Genomic DNA, 15,149 nt, shown 5'->3' with positions numbered 1-15,149 from the left:
GTCAGATTCACCAAAATAAGGGGAACGACCTGTTCTTGGACAAAAATACAAATGAAACAAATCTGGCACAATCCAGTTTAAGTTATTCCAAACCCATTAATCTGATTTTTGAGGTTTTATAATGTAATTATTCCCACTAAGTGCGATTTTATAAACTGACAAACAGCAATACAAAATTACCATTACACTACCAAGGGAATCAGGCACTGGGTGCAGCCATTTTAAATCATTAACATTTAGATGCAATCACTCGTTAAACAAACCTACTTAATTTCCCCACGATTTATCCTTGATTGTCCTCTGTTCCCGCAAGTCGTGTGAACTTTGGGAGATAAAAGCCACATTAACTTCAAAAGGCACCTCTCAGGAGTGTATTCAGGTATTGTATCCAAAATAGATGGGTAAATGGAAGCTAATTTGCATGAAATGCCAGCCCTCTCACTGTTTACTCGTTTGGCATTTTCTGATAAAGTAGTTTACCGATCATTGATGATTATTTGATTGGGCAGGGACCTCCTCACCTACTGTTCCCGTATATCAAACGTGTTTTGTTAGAACTATTTGTCTTGATTTATCTATTGTACAGCGTTACAGAATATGTTGGCACTATATAAAGAATTGTAATTGTATCATAGTTAATCTTATTGGAAGCAAATAGAACTCTTCATTAATAGAAATGTGTTCCATATCATTGTTCAATAGTCTAAATTCTGGCCAAGAAGAACTCGTTTCACAACTTAGGAGTCACTTGCAAACGCCTGAAGGCGATCTTGTTCCCAGGACAGGGAAGTTATCAGAAATCTTCCATCCAGGCGAAAACAGAAGCGAATCACGGCAGATGTAGATATTGTTAACATTTTGTAACATTGTTCATAGAAGTCCATTATCATTCTCAAATACTTTCAATATCTAGACGTTTATTGTTTCCTAACTTTTTCTTTAAGTAACCATTAATACACCAGACACAGTGAAGGGGGGGGGGGGGGGGGGGGAGTGAGGTGATATGTTACCTTAATGAACATTTGTGCAAATATGCTCGCGGCTGAATGCAGGGCTCAGTGATCCCCTGATGAGAATGGAAGGGCTTTAAATCGAAACTCTAGTGCAAGGAAATCAAACATCCAAGTTATTTTCATGGCACCTAGCAGCACAGACGTCCCTCTTGTGGCTGTCTGGTAGACTACTAGAGGTAGAGTTAACCCACCAAGCTAATTATTTTAGTTCATTAAAAAAGGTTAAGGGACCGGGGACAGTGCACCCATAACACTTCAATGAGCTGAAACGGTCTCGGTGCCGATAGTGTCCCTTTTAAGGAGAGCAACATAAAGCCGCTTTGGTATCGGAACATTACATAAAATCCTTATTTTCATAGTTAAGGTGAAGCACTCCTTAGATTATTTTAAGGCAATAATTGATGATAGTGTTCTTACAATGTTGTAAAATAACTGAAATAGAACGTTTACAGCTGCTGTTACCTTTTTCAATTGACGTCTAAATTGCTCAGAACATTTTACTCTATGTGTAAACTGAAAGGGAATACAGAAACACATTTAATTGTATTCCTTACAGGGAAACGCGAATGGCAGAATTCAAGCTGTTACAAACAAAATTGTAAATCCGCTATTTTAGCAAAATGTTGCAGTTTGGGATTTAGTTTATTGTAATTTGATGTTTAGTGAATAAATGCATTGAGTTTGTAAAATGTGGCACAAAAAGTCCAAGTTTGGAACATAGAGCAGGTCTGACAGTGACACCCCATTAGCAGCTATTAACAGTGACACCCTGTTATTACCCCAGGTTACATATTACATGCATCATGATACCCCGTGTTACATCATGTTACCCCACGTCACATATTACACACATCATGTCACCCCATGTTACATACTAACATACATCATGATACCCCGTGTTACATCATGTTACCCCACGTCACATATTACACACATCATGTCACCCCATGTTACATCATGTTACCCCATGTTACATACTAACACACATCATGTTACCCCATGTTACATCATGTTACCCCATGTTACATACTAACATACATCATGTTACATCATGTTACCCCATGTTACCCCATGTTACATCATGTTACCCCATGTTACATACTAACATACATCATGTTACATCATGTTACCCCATGTTACCCCATGTTACATCATGTTACCCCATGTTACATCATGTTACCCCATGTTACCCCATGTTACATACTAACACACATCATGTTACCCCATGTTACATCATGTTACCCCATGTTACATACTAACATACATCATAATACCCCGTGTTACATCATGTTACCCCACGTCACATATTACACACATCATGTTACCCCATGTTACATACTAACACACATCATGTTACCCCATGTTACATCATGTTACCCCATGTTACATACTAACATACATCATGTTACCCCATGTCACATATTACACCCATCATGTTACCCCATGTTACATACTAACATACATCATGTTACCCCACGTCACATATTACACACATCATGTTACCCCATGTTACATCATGTTACCCCATGTTACATACTAACCCACATCATGTCACCCCATGTTACATACTAACATACATCATGTTACCCCATGTCACATATTACACCCATCATGTTACCCCATGTTACATACTAACATACATCATGATACCCCGTGTTACATCATGTTACCCCACGTCACATATTACACACATCATGTTACCCCATGTTACATCATGTTACCCCATGTTACATACTAACACACATCATGTCACCCCATGTTACATACTAACATACATCATGTTACCCCATGTTACATATTACACCCATCATGTTACCCCATGTTACATACTAACACACATCATGTCACCCCATGTTACATCATGTTACCCCATGTTACATACTAACACACATCATGTCACCCCATGTTACATACTAACACACATCATGTCACCCCATGTTACATACTAACACACATCATGTCACCCCATGTTACATATTACACCCATCATGTTACCCCATGTTACATACTAACATACATCATGATACCCCGTGTTACATCATGTTACCCCACGTCACATATTACACACATCATGTTACCCCATGTTACATACTAACATACATCATGATACCCCGTGTTACATCATGTTACCCCACGTCACATATTACACTCATCATGTTACCCCATGTTACATTCTAACACACATCATGTTACCCCATGTTACATTCTAACACACATCATGTTACCCCATGTTACATTCTAACACGCATCATGATACCCCATGTTACATTCTAACACACATCATGTTACCCCATGTTACATTATGTTACCCCATGTTACATACTAACACACATCATGTCACCCCATGTCATATATTACACACATCATGTTACCCCATGTCACATACTAACACAAATCATGACATATGACTTATTACACCCATCATGTTGCACAATACATTATCCATATCCCAGTCCCCTCTGTAGGGTCAGTTAGTTCACATTTTTGTTTTTATGTTTGTATTCGGATGGTTTGTATAAGCTGACAGTCTGTATCTGTGTGACTTTGTACAGTTTATTGTTTGTTAGTTTTCTCTGGGTTTCACGTTGTACCAGATTGTGTGTTTTTCTTGTCTGAGAAATAGTGAAGGTTTCCCTCGGTTTCTCTCCTGTTTCATGATACTGGTAGAGAATACAGAGGTTTATTCGCTACGCAGTGACTTGTGATAAATAGACGCTTTAACACCATTTAATGACCCCTCGCAGGGTAAATGTGAAATGCACAGTGAGAGCTGCAAACACCCCGTCTCTGGGAGTAACAATATCACAAAATGAAAAGGCACCATAGGAAATAACACTCTTAGAAACACTCAACGCACATGGAGTATTTAATTATGTATGTCCCCTGCTATAGAAATTAACAACCTGCATGCATTGCTCACTGTGTGCAATAGGTGCTGCCCCCCTGTGGCTATTTAATAACATGACATTTTAATGTAACCATTAATATTTTATTGTCCTGGGCTCTTACATTGTTTAGAATAACCAGGAATTTAGAAAGTGAGTCTGTGTGTGTGTATTATATATGTTAAACAATTTATGGAGAATGTCACATTTATTTTTACACAATACACGTTTTATTGTGCTCTGTAAATACAGCCACACGTTGTATGATATATTTCAGTAATGTGCAAATATTTATATCTGTCTCACAGAATACTTGGTTTTTCTTACAAATGTACATTTATTGAAAGATCAATAAACACATTTCATATCAAGAAATAACAAAATACTTTCTAATCTCACAGAATTAACTAATCATGAAAACGGTAGATATTTCGAGTAGAGCCCATGATGAAAGTGATTTTTTTGGTTGGTATTTTTGCAGACACAATGCGAGTCTTGGTTTGACTGGACACGTAGTCCATAACATGTCTGGTTTCAATGTTTAATCAGGTGTGATCTACGACACACGTTCACTGGATCCCAGACTGGTTCTAGTGGAGCAGAGATGTGCTGGTTCTTATGATCTACGAGACACGTTCACTGGACCCCAGACTGGTTCTAGTGGAGCAGAGATGTGCTGGTTCTTATATTAAAACCCATAACGTATCACTTGGGTTATTACACACATATCTTATTCTTCACCGACTCTGGAGAAAATCTTGGAAAGCTTTACTGAAACCTGGCGCGATGCCAAGCTCTGTACATACTACGAGTGCCCAAAACTTAATGTCTTGAGCCAAGTGATGTCAACTGATACCCGGCTGATGCCAAGCTGGAGAGAAGAGGGCTGTATCGGATGCCATTAACAAAACCTCTAGATGGTTTAATCCAGGCAGACGTCAAGCACATCGACACAAGTTCAAGGACTTTACCTTAAGATTAACCGGGTTATTTACTGAATATTGTCTGCAATTCAAAGTGAATTTCACATTTAAGACTAAAAGAGATAAATTGGGAAGATTCTAGCAGTCTGGCTATATTGGTAAACGATGTGAACTTCACTATAGTAAATAATCCTATTAGTAAATAGCTCTATGGATCACACTCCAAGACCTACACATTTTATAAAGAATTAATTATATCAAATGCATTGTGAACACAAAGGGTCCCCGGGGTATACTGACCTCCAAACTTTCAATTTCTTTCATTTGCGGCTTTATTTCCTCGTTGATGACAGACTCTGCTGGGCTGCAATATACTGAATTGGGCAGGGCTGCAATATACTGCATTGGGCCGGGCTGTAATATACTGGATTGGGCTGGACTGCAATATACTGGATTGGGCTGGGCTGCAATATACTGGGTTGGGCTGGGCTGCAATATACTGGATTGAGCTGAGTTGGGCTGTAATATACTGCATTGGGCCGGGCTGCAATATACTGGATTGGGCTGGGCTGTAATATACTGGATTGGGCCGGGCTGCAATATACTGGATTGGACTGAGCTGGGCTGTAATATACTGCATTGGGCTGGGCTGTAATATACTGGATTGGGCTGGGCTGTAATATACTGGATTGAGCTGAGTTGGGCTGTAATATACTGAACTGGGCTGCAATATACTGGATTGGGCTGGGCTGTAATATACTGGATTGAGCTGAGTTGGGCTGTAATATACTGAACTGGTCCGGGCTGCAATATACTGGATTGGGCTGGGCTGTAATATACTGGATTGAGCTGAGTTGGGCTGCAATATACTGAACTGGGCCGGGCTGCAATATACTGAACTGGGCCGGGCTGCAATATACTGGATTGGGCTGGGCTGCAATATACTGGATTGGGCTGGGCCGTAATATACTGCATTGGGCCGGGCTGCAATATACTGGATTGGGCCGGGCTGCAATATACTGGATTGGGCTGGGCTGCAATATACTGGATTGGGCTGGGCTGTAATATACTGGGTTGGGCTGGGCTGTAATATACTGGATTGAGCTGAGTTGGGCTGTAATATACTGCATTGGGCCGGGCTGCAATATACTGGATTGGGCTGGGCTGTAATATACTGGATTGGGCCGGGCTGCAATATACTGGATTGGACTGAGCTGGGCTGTAATATACTGCATTGGGCTGGGCTGTAATATACTGGATTGGGCTGGGCTGTAATATACTGGATTGAGCTGAGTTGGGCTGTAATATACTGAACTGGGCTGCAATATACAGGATTGGGCTGGGCTGTAATATACTGGATTGAGCTGAGTTGGGCTGTAATATACTGAACTGGTCCGGGCTGCAATATACTGGATTGGGCTGGGCTGTAATATACTGGATTGAGCTGAGTTGGGCTGTAATATACTGAACTGGGCCGGGCTGCAATATACTGAACTGGGCCGGGCTGCAATATACTGGATTGAGCTGAGTTGGGCTGTAATATACTGAACTGGGCTGTGCTGTAATATACTGGATTTGGCTGGGCTGTAATATACTGAACTGGGCTGGGCTGTAATGTACTGAACTGGGCTGGGCTGTAATATACTGAACTGGGCTGGGCTGCAATATACTGAACTGGGCTGGGCTGCAATATACTGTATTGGGCTGGGCTGCAATATACTGTATTGGGCTGGGCTGCAATATACTGTATTGGGCTGGGCTGCAATATACTGTATTGGGCTGGGCTGTAATATACTGGGTTGGACTGAGCTGGGCTGTAATATATTGGATTGGGCTGGGCTGTAATATACTGCATTGGGCTGGGCTGTAATATACTGGATTTGGCTGGGCTGTAATATACTGGATTGGACTGAGCTGGGCTGTAATATACTGGATTGGGCTGAACTGGGCTGTAATATACTGGATTGGACTGAGCCGGGCTGTAATATATTGGATTGAGCTGAACTGGGCTGTAATATACTGGATTGGACTGAGCCGGGCTGTAATATATTGGATTGAGCTGAACTGGGCTGTAATATACTGGATTGGACTGAGCTGGGCTATAATATACTGAATTGGGCTGCAATGCTTTAGTAAATGAATGTTTGTGTAAGATGATGAATGTGACTAGTCTATCAGCGCATGTCTCTGTGATCGTATAGCCACTTGTGAGTTGAAGAAACCTTCAACTCACTGATTTGTTGAGTTGGTAAACCGATTGATTAATTGATTATATATCAATATTTACATCTTGAAAAGTTTTCCTCAGTCTGAAATGTGGCTATTAATCCATCAGTTTATATAATTGGAAATACATGATTATTTCATCAGATTGAAAACGATCATTTATTGCACGTTCTTTCCCTGAATTGCGCCTCCCCGCTGTACCGTATTCTAAAATCAGATTATATAGAATTAATTATTTGTGACAATCTTCGTAGAATAAACACGTTATTACATGACCTTTATTATTCTCTATAAATGTGTGCATTTCACAAGGCAACAGGACCGTACGCAACAGTTCCATGCTCGCTTACCCTTCTGTGCGTTGCTATGTTATTAGATAATTATTAAATGTGCTACTCTCAATAAACCTGCAACAGGCAGCCATATTACGGTTGGCAATCATGGTTGGCAATTCTCCCAGAATGCATTTTGTCAAGATTTTAAATCACAGTTTTTTTTTAATATTATTACAATGTTTCTATTGTTTCCCTTTTTACATCTTAAAACCTTCTACCTTGGATGGAAGATTTGAGGTGCGGTAACATGTTTATTTGGAGTATGATTTAACCCAAGTAATCTCGGCGTTACTGCGAGAAAGACATGCATATCACAGACTTACCATTCAGGGATCTCAAAATATATAGAAAGTAACATATAACAAAATTATAGAACATACAGATAGGAAATGAACAATAATGGGAGAAAACACTACTTTATAGAAAGGGTAGTAGATACCTGGAATAGCCTTCCAGTGGGAGCAGTAACAGTGATATAGAAAGGGTAGTAGATACCTGGAATAGCCTCCCAGTGGGAGCAGTAACAGTGATATAGAAAGGGAAGTAGATACCTGGAATAGCCTTCCAGTGGGAGCAGTAACGGTGATATAGAAAGGGTAGTAGATACCTGGAATAGCCTTCCAGTGGGAGCAGTAACAGTGATATAGAAAGGGTAGTAGATACCTGGAATAGCCTTCCAGTGGAAGCAGTAACAGTGATATAGAAAGGGTAGTAGATACCTGGAATAGCCTTCCAGTGGGAGCAGTAACAGTGATATAGAAAGGGTAGTAGATACCTGGAATAGCCTTCCAGTGGGAGCAGTAACAGTGATATAGAAAGGGTAGTAGATACCTGGAATAGCCTTCCAGTGTGAGCAGTAACAGTGATATAGAAAGGGTAGTAGATACCCGGAATAGCCTTCCAGTGGGAGCAGTAACAGTGATAAAGAGAGGGTAGTAGATACCTGGAATAGCCTTCCAGTGTGAGCAGTAACAGTGATATAGAAAGGGTAGTAGATACCCGGAATAGCCTTCCAGTGGGAGCAGTAACAGTGATAAAGAGAGGGTAGTAGATACCTGGAATAGCCTTCCAGTGGGAGCAGTAACAGTGATATAGAAAGGGCAGTAGATACCTGGAATAGCCTTCCAGTGGGAGCAGTAACAGTGATATAGAAAGGGTAGTAGATACCTGGAATAGCCTTCCAGTGGGAGCAGTAACAGTGATATAGAAAGGGTAGTAGATACATGGAATAGCCTTCCAGTGAGTGCAGTAACAGTGATATAGAAAGGGTAGTAGAAACATAGATTAGCCTTTCATTGGGAGCCGTAAAGGCTAACACAATAAAATAATTGAATAATGTTTGTGCTATTGTGAATACTAAATCCGTTAGGTCAGTTTGTGATTGCATAATGGCCAGATCCTTTGTCCACCAGTGTCCTATCTGCTGTTACAATCTATTTTTCTTTCTGTTCCTACAAACTGGTAAAGATGGGATCCCATCCTGTCCTGGCGGTAACATGGTCAGCGTATGGCGGTAACATTGTATAGTACGTATAATATTTAACACAAGCTTGGCAAGCCTTACACGGGAGTCTCAGCCCGAGTGTTTTCCCAGATGTCCATAAATGAGGATCATGTTATGTTAGGAGATTTCCTGTGGGACACAGTCTCAAAAGCTTCCTCTGTTTACAGAAAGCACCATCTTTTTACAGCATGTCGGTGATTCCAACAAAGTCTGATTTTGTCTGAAAAATGGGAAAGTGAAAAGAGGGCATGGTCAAAGAAATACAAAAAAAATAATATAAAATAACTAATTGTAATAATAAATATTCACATCATATAATATGTTTTTATTACATTTAGAAATGTTCTGTTTCGGGTTTTTTTCTCCAGCCCTGTGTGGCTGAATATTCAGTGAGGGAGATGGAGAGGGGCACGTTTTCAGACAATGCCCTGTATAGTACAGATACCTGGTTTTAACCTGGCAACTATAATAACTGTATGTGGGCAGAAATATAGTTTTACATCGTGGTAGCATTTTGGAAAGCTGCTGTCCTCAAAATACCATTCGATTCCTCCCAAATACACATGCAGGACACCACGTAAAATCCTACGCAGGACACCACGCAGGTTAAAATGCAGAATCCCATGAAAAATACCACGCAGGAAACCACACCGGAAACCACGCAGGATACCAAGCAGGAAATTACACCGGATACCATGCAGGATACCACACCAGATACCAGGGAGGATACCACACCAGATACCATGCAGGACACCACACCAGCTACCATGCAGGATACCACACCAGATACCACGGAGGATACCACACCAGATACCATGCAGGATACCACACCAGATACCACGCAGGATACCACACCAGATACCGCGCAGTATACCACACCAGATACCATGCAGGATACCACAATAGATCCCATGCAGGATACCACACCAGATCCCACGCAGGAAACCATGCAGGATATCAAGCAGGAAATTACACCGGATACCACGCAGGACACCACACTAGCTACCATGCGGGATATCACAGCATATACCACGCAGGACACCACACCAGATACCATGCAGGATACCACACCAGATACCACGCAGGATACCAGACCAGATACCATGCAGGACACCACACCAGCTACCATGCGGGATATCACAGCATATACCACGCAGGATACCACACCAGATACCATGCAGGATACCACACCAGATACCATGCAGGATACCACACCAGATACCACGCAGTATACCACGCAGGATACCACACCAGATACCATGCAGGATACCACACCAGATACCATGCAGGATACCACACCAGATACCATGCAGGATACCACACCAGATACCATGCAGGATACCACACCAGATACCGCGCAGGATACCACACCAGATACCGCGCAGTATACCACACCAGATACCGCGCAGTATACCACACCAGATACCGCGCAGTATACCACACCAGATACCGCGCAGTATACCACACCAGATACCGCGCAGTATACCACACCAGATACCATGCAGGATACCACACCAGATACCACGCAGTATACCACACCAGATACCACGCAGGATACCACACCAGATACCACGCAGGATACCACACCAGATACCACGCAGGATACCACACCAGATACCATGCAGGATACCACACCAGATACCATGCAGGATACCACACCAGATACCGCGCAGGATACCACACCAGATACCGCGCAGTATACCACACCAGATACCATGCAGGATACCACACCAGATACCATGCAGGATACCACACCAGATACCGCGCAGTATACCACACCAGATACCACGCAGGATACCACACCAGATACCACGCAGGATACCACACCAGATACCATGCAGTATACCACACCAGATACCATGCAGGATACCACACCAGATACCGCGCAGTATACCACACCAGATACAACACAGGAAACCATGCAGGATATCAAGCAGGAAATTACACCAAATACCACGCAGGATACCATGCAGGAAATCAAGCAGGAAATTACACTAGATACCATGCAGGACACCACACAGCATACCACATCAGATACCATGCAGGACACCACACAGCATGCCACACCAGATACCACCCAGGACACCACACAGCATACCACACCAGATACCACCCAGGACACCACTCACGGCATTTGATCATTTTAAATATTTATCTTTTTTGACACATTTACAGTGAGATACCAAAATGTTATCTTATTAGTCTGGCAGACCTTATTTGATATATTAGTTAGTAAACAATGAATCCTTCAATATGTCTGACATTCAGCGGTTCTGCGCCCACCTTCATGGCTCTGTAGATCCAGCGCTGGTATTGATCCACTTTAGCATACACACCAGGTTTGTTGGGCAATGCGCACCCAATACCCCAGCTCACGATGCCACACAAACGCCATCTGGACGAGCGGGAAATGGTATCCTCACACACGAAAGGTCCGCCACTGTCCCCCTGCAACGGGAAATGAAATAGCTGGAGTCTTAAAGCTTTTCCTGGGCTTCACACGAGCCAGAGACCTCCTGCCAGGGGTGGCATCGCAGCCCAGTCATTAGAATGTACAGAGAATGTGTGTAATACAGAGTAACGGGAGATACGTTGTATTATATGCTGATATTTGGCTATTACATTTCCAATTCTACTCTCTGGGATAGGAAATGGGGCAGAGTAACGGGAAATGGGGGGGAGTAACGGGAGATAGGGGGGAGAATAATGGGAGATAGGGGGGAAGTAACGGGAGATGGGGGAGATGGGGGGAGAGTAACGGGAGATGGGGGAGAGTAAAGGGAGATGGGGTAGAGTAACGGGAGATAGGGGGAGAGTAACAGGAGATAGGGGGAGAGTAACAGGAGATAGGGAGAGTAGTGGGAGATGGATGGGAGTGATGGGAGATGGGGAAGCAATGGGCAGGAGTGATGGGAGATAGTGGGAGTAATGTGAGTGGTGGAGTGATAGTGGGAGATAGTGGGCGTAATGGGAGTGGTGGAGTGATGGGAGATAGTGGGTGTGATGGTCAAAGAAATACAAAAATAATAATAATATAAAATAAGTAATTGTAATAATAAACATACACATCAAATAATATGTTTTTATTACATTTAGAAATGTTCTGTTTAGGGGTTTTTCTCCAGCCCCGTGTGATGGGAGATAGTGGGAGTAATGGGAGTGGTGGAGTGATGGGAAATAGTGGGAGTAATGGGAGTGGTGGAGTGATGGGAGATAGCGGGAGTGGTGGAGTGACAGTGGGAGTAATGGGAGTGGTGGAGTGATGGGAAATAGTGGGAGTAATGGGAGTGGTGGAGTGATGGGAGATAGCTGGAGTGATGGGAGTGGTGGAGTGACAGTGGGAGTAATGGGAGTGGTGGAGTGATGGGAGATGGGAGTCCACTATCCTGCAGATAAGAGTGATTAGTGGTTGCAGTTTTATAACCATATAATTGTTTGTTTTATTATACTAGTAACATGCTTACTTTTTTTGTTATGTTGCAATATACGGAGTATTTCACAAATTCCTATGTACAAAAATTTTATGTTCATGTTTCTAGTCTATATATTACATGTCTAGTCTATATATTATATTTATATTCTACGTGTTATGTTCTAGTCTATATATTATATTTATAGTATGTTTTATGTTTCTATATACCATTGACATGTTACAGTTATGTACCATACCTACATATAGGGGGAGGGAAGAAGGGAAGGGGGCAGAAAACAGAGAAGGAAGATACAAAGACAGGAAGAAGTCCTAGTTTGCCAGTGTAACAAATTACAAGGACCAGTCTGTACATCGAACTCTCTGCCTGGCTATAGTGGGGAGAGATGAGGAGCCCTGACCACAAGGACCAGTCTGTACATCGAACTCTCTGCCTGGCTATAGTGGGGAGAGATGAGGAGCCCTGACCACAAGGACCAGTCTGTACATCGAACTCTCTGCCTGTCTATAGTGGGGAGAGATGAGGAGCCCTGACCGCAAGGACCAGTCTGTACATCGAACTCTCTGCCTGACCATAGTGGGGGGAATATGCGGAGTCCTGACCACACAGACCAGTCTGTACATCAAACGCTCTGCCTGGCTATAGTGGGGGGATATGAGGAGCCCTGACCACAAGGACCAGTCTGTACATCGAACTCTCTGCCTGGCTATAGTTGGGGATATGCGGAGTCCTGAACACAAGGACCAGTCTGTACATCAAACTCTCTGCCTGGCTATAGTAGGGGGATATGCGGAGTCCTGACCACAAGGACCAGTCTGTACATCGAACTCTCTGCCTGGCCATAGTGGGGGGATATGCGGAGTCCTGACCACAAGGACCAGTCTGTACATCGAACTCTCTGCCTGGCCATAGTGGGGGGATATGCGGAGTCCTGACCACAAGGACCAGTCTGTACATCGAACTCTCTGCCTGGCCATAGTGGGGGGATATGCGGAGTCCTGACCACAAGGACCAGTCTGTACATCAAACTCTCTGCCTGCCTTTAGTGGGGAGAGATGAGGAGCCTTGGTCAGCAGGGTATTATATCTATATATATAGGACACACGAGGGTAAACTGCAACATTCTTTAACAGCAAAGTTAAATGTAGGATGGAAAGAGCTGGATGATGCGAATTGTTTAATGAATGGGAAGAGGTGACAAAGCTGAGAATTCTCTATATTAACGTTTTAAGACATAACCCCCCCAAACTGTAAGAATCAGTTACCTGGCAGGCGTCGATCCCACCCTCAGCGTATCCCGCGCAAAACATCTGCTCTGTGATCTGGTTTATGTAGTACTCCTGCTGGTTACACACGGAACTGCTGATTATTGGTACGGAGGCTTCCTGGAGGATGTCAGACTGATGTCCTGGGGGGAAGACAGAGGGGGGACATAATGAGACAATGAAATATACCACTATACAATAAAAATCCTCTACAAAAAGGAACAAACCCTCACAAAAACACCAAAACAAAGTGAACAAATATAGGAGGTGGAGGGATCCAGTATTATGTATATGATACCCAGGGTATAAAACTTAAAATTAACTAAAAAAAGTAAAAACAGATGTGAAAGTCTAAAACAGGATACGAAAATCTAGTGAAAACAAAAACTGCACATAGTATAATATAGTTTAAACTAAAGAATGAACACTGAGAGAGGGTTAGAGGGCACTCACAAAATGGAAACGATTCCAGGCTTGTATACCCTGCAGGGGTATATCAGCTAAGATGTGCCTTCAATCCAAAGTCACCTTGGGATGTTTGCAACTGAGAAAAACAGCAAAATAGTGTAATGTAATGTGAAGGAATAGCCCCATCACTTTCGTCTCCTTTCGCGGAAATGGATTCATGTTTATTTTGTTTTCATTTATTTCGTTCGGTCCTTGAACAAGAACCATCCCAGAAACCCATTAAAACGTGGAATGTTGAGTATCTTGTACGAAAACCGAACTGAAACAATTAATAGAATGGTGGCAACCATTTTGTGCAAGTGAATGCACGTGGTCGGGACAGTGGATGGAGGCCATCTTGTCTGGTGAACGCAGGCAGCAGGACTTTGTCATCAAATGCCTGGAACTAATTTCGGCCAGGCTCTCCCGCGTACACCGATCACCATGGACCTACTGCCCATTCAAGTTCCTCTACACTTACTCGAACGGCGTTCGGGAGATACATACTACCTTACAAGGGGAGCATTCTACTCTAATCAGTTTTCATATAACCTATGTGGTTTTCGTACAAAACCCTACGAATGGAGACCGGCTCTTGCCACAAATTCCCTGGAACTATTTTGGGCTTCGACCTCATGGCAGATAGGTTAAAACTTCCCCGTGATTCTAAAACTACCAAACGGATCTGGGTGATTTTTATATATATGTTGTTCACCCAGATCCGAGCTATCCGGGGATATGACTGTGGGTTTTCCATGTATTTTGGGGGTACTTTGGGGTGGTTAAGAATTGTTAGATTTGTTCCTGAGAGATAATTATTAGAATACACATTTATAATTACATTATCTCTTAGGCACAGAGGACCATGGGAAGGATCCCATGGGAGAATCAGGTCTTAAAAAGAAGAGGATGTAAGGTCAGCGGATACTCAATCAGGAAAAAGGTAAAACCAAAAACACATTAAACTTTTCTACATTCTTTACATTCCATAATATGCAGTTATGTTTTTTTCTGGATTTTCATATTCTGTTTTAGATACTCCAGTTTTATTTAATGTCACAAGTTTTGACACTAGTTTTTTTACTCTAGGTTCTATTTATATGTATATATATATATATTC

The 15,149-nt window shown here is 42.4% G+C and overlaps 1 protein-coding gene across 3 annotated transcripts in view; it reads right to left on the bottom strand.

Annotated features, from left to right (window-relative positions):
• Positions 1-8,442: 8,442 nt before the first annotated feature.
• The window catches only part of HPN (hepsin), an 85,241-nt gene continuing 78,534 nt past the window's right edge, over positions 8,443-15,149 (bottom strand). For all 3 annotated transcript variants that reach the window (XM_063435998.1, XM_063435997.1, XM_063435999.1), the window contains 3 exons: positions 13,583-13,725; positions 11,170-11,334; positions 8,443-9,106 (listed from right to left, as the gene is read on the bottom strand). In XM_063435998.1, the coding sequence (XP_063292068.1) occupies positions 9,068-9,106; positions 11,170-11,334; positions 13,583-13,725 (347 nt within the window). In that variant the 3' untranslated portion in view covers positions 8,443-9,067. The remainder of the gene's footprint in view (positions 9,107-11,169; positions 11,335-13,582; positions 13,726-15,149) is intronic.

Source organism: Pelobates fuscus, chromosome 11 (genome assembly GCF_036172605.1).
Source record: "Pelobates fuscus isolate aPelFus1 chromosome 11, aPelFus1.pri, whole genome shotgun sequence".
Lineage (NCBI taxonomy): Eukaryota > Metazoa > Chordata > Amphibia > Anura > Pelobatidae > Pelobates > Pelobates fuscus.
This window is presented reverse-complemented; position numbering and strand designations above follow the sequence as displayed.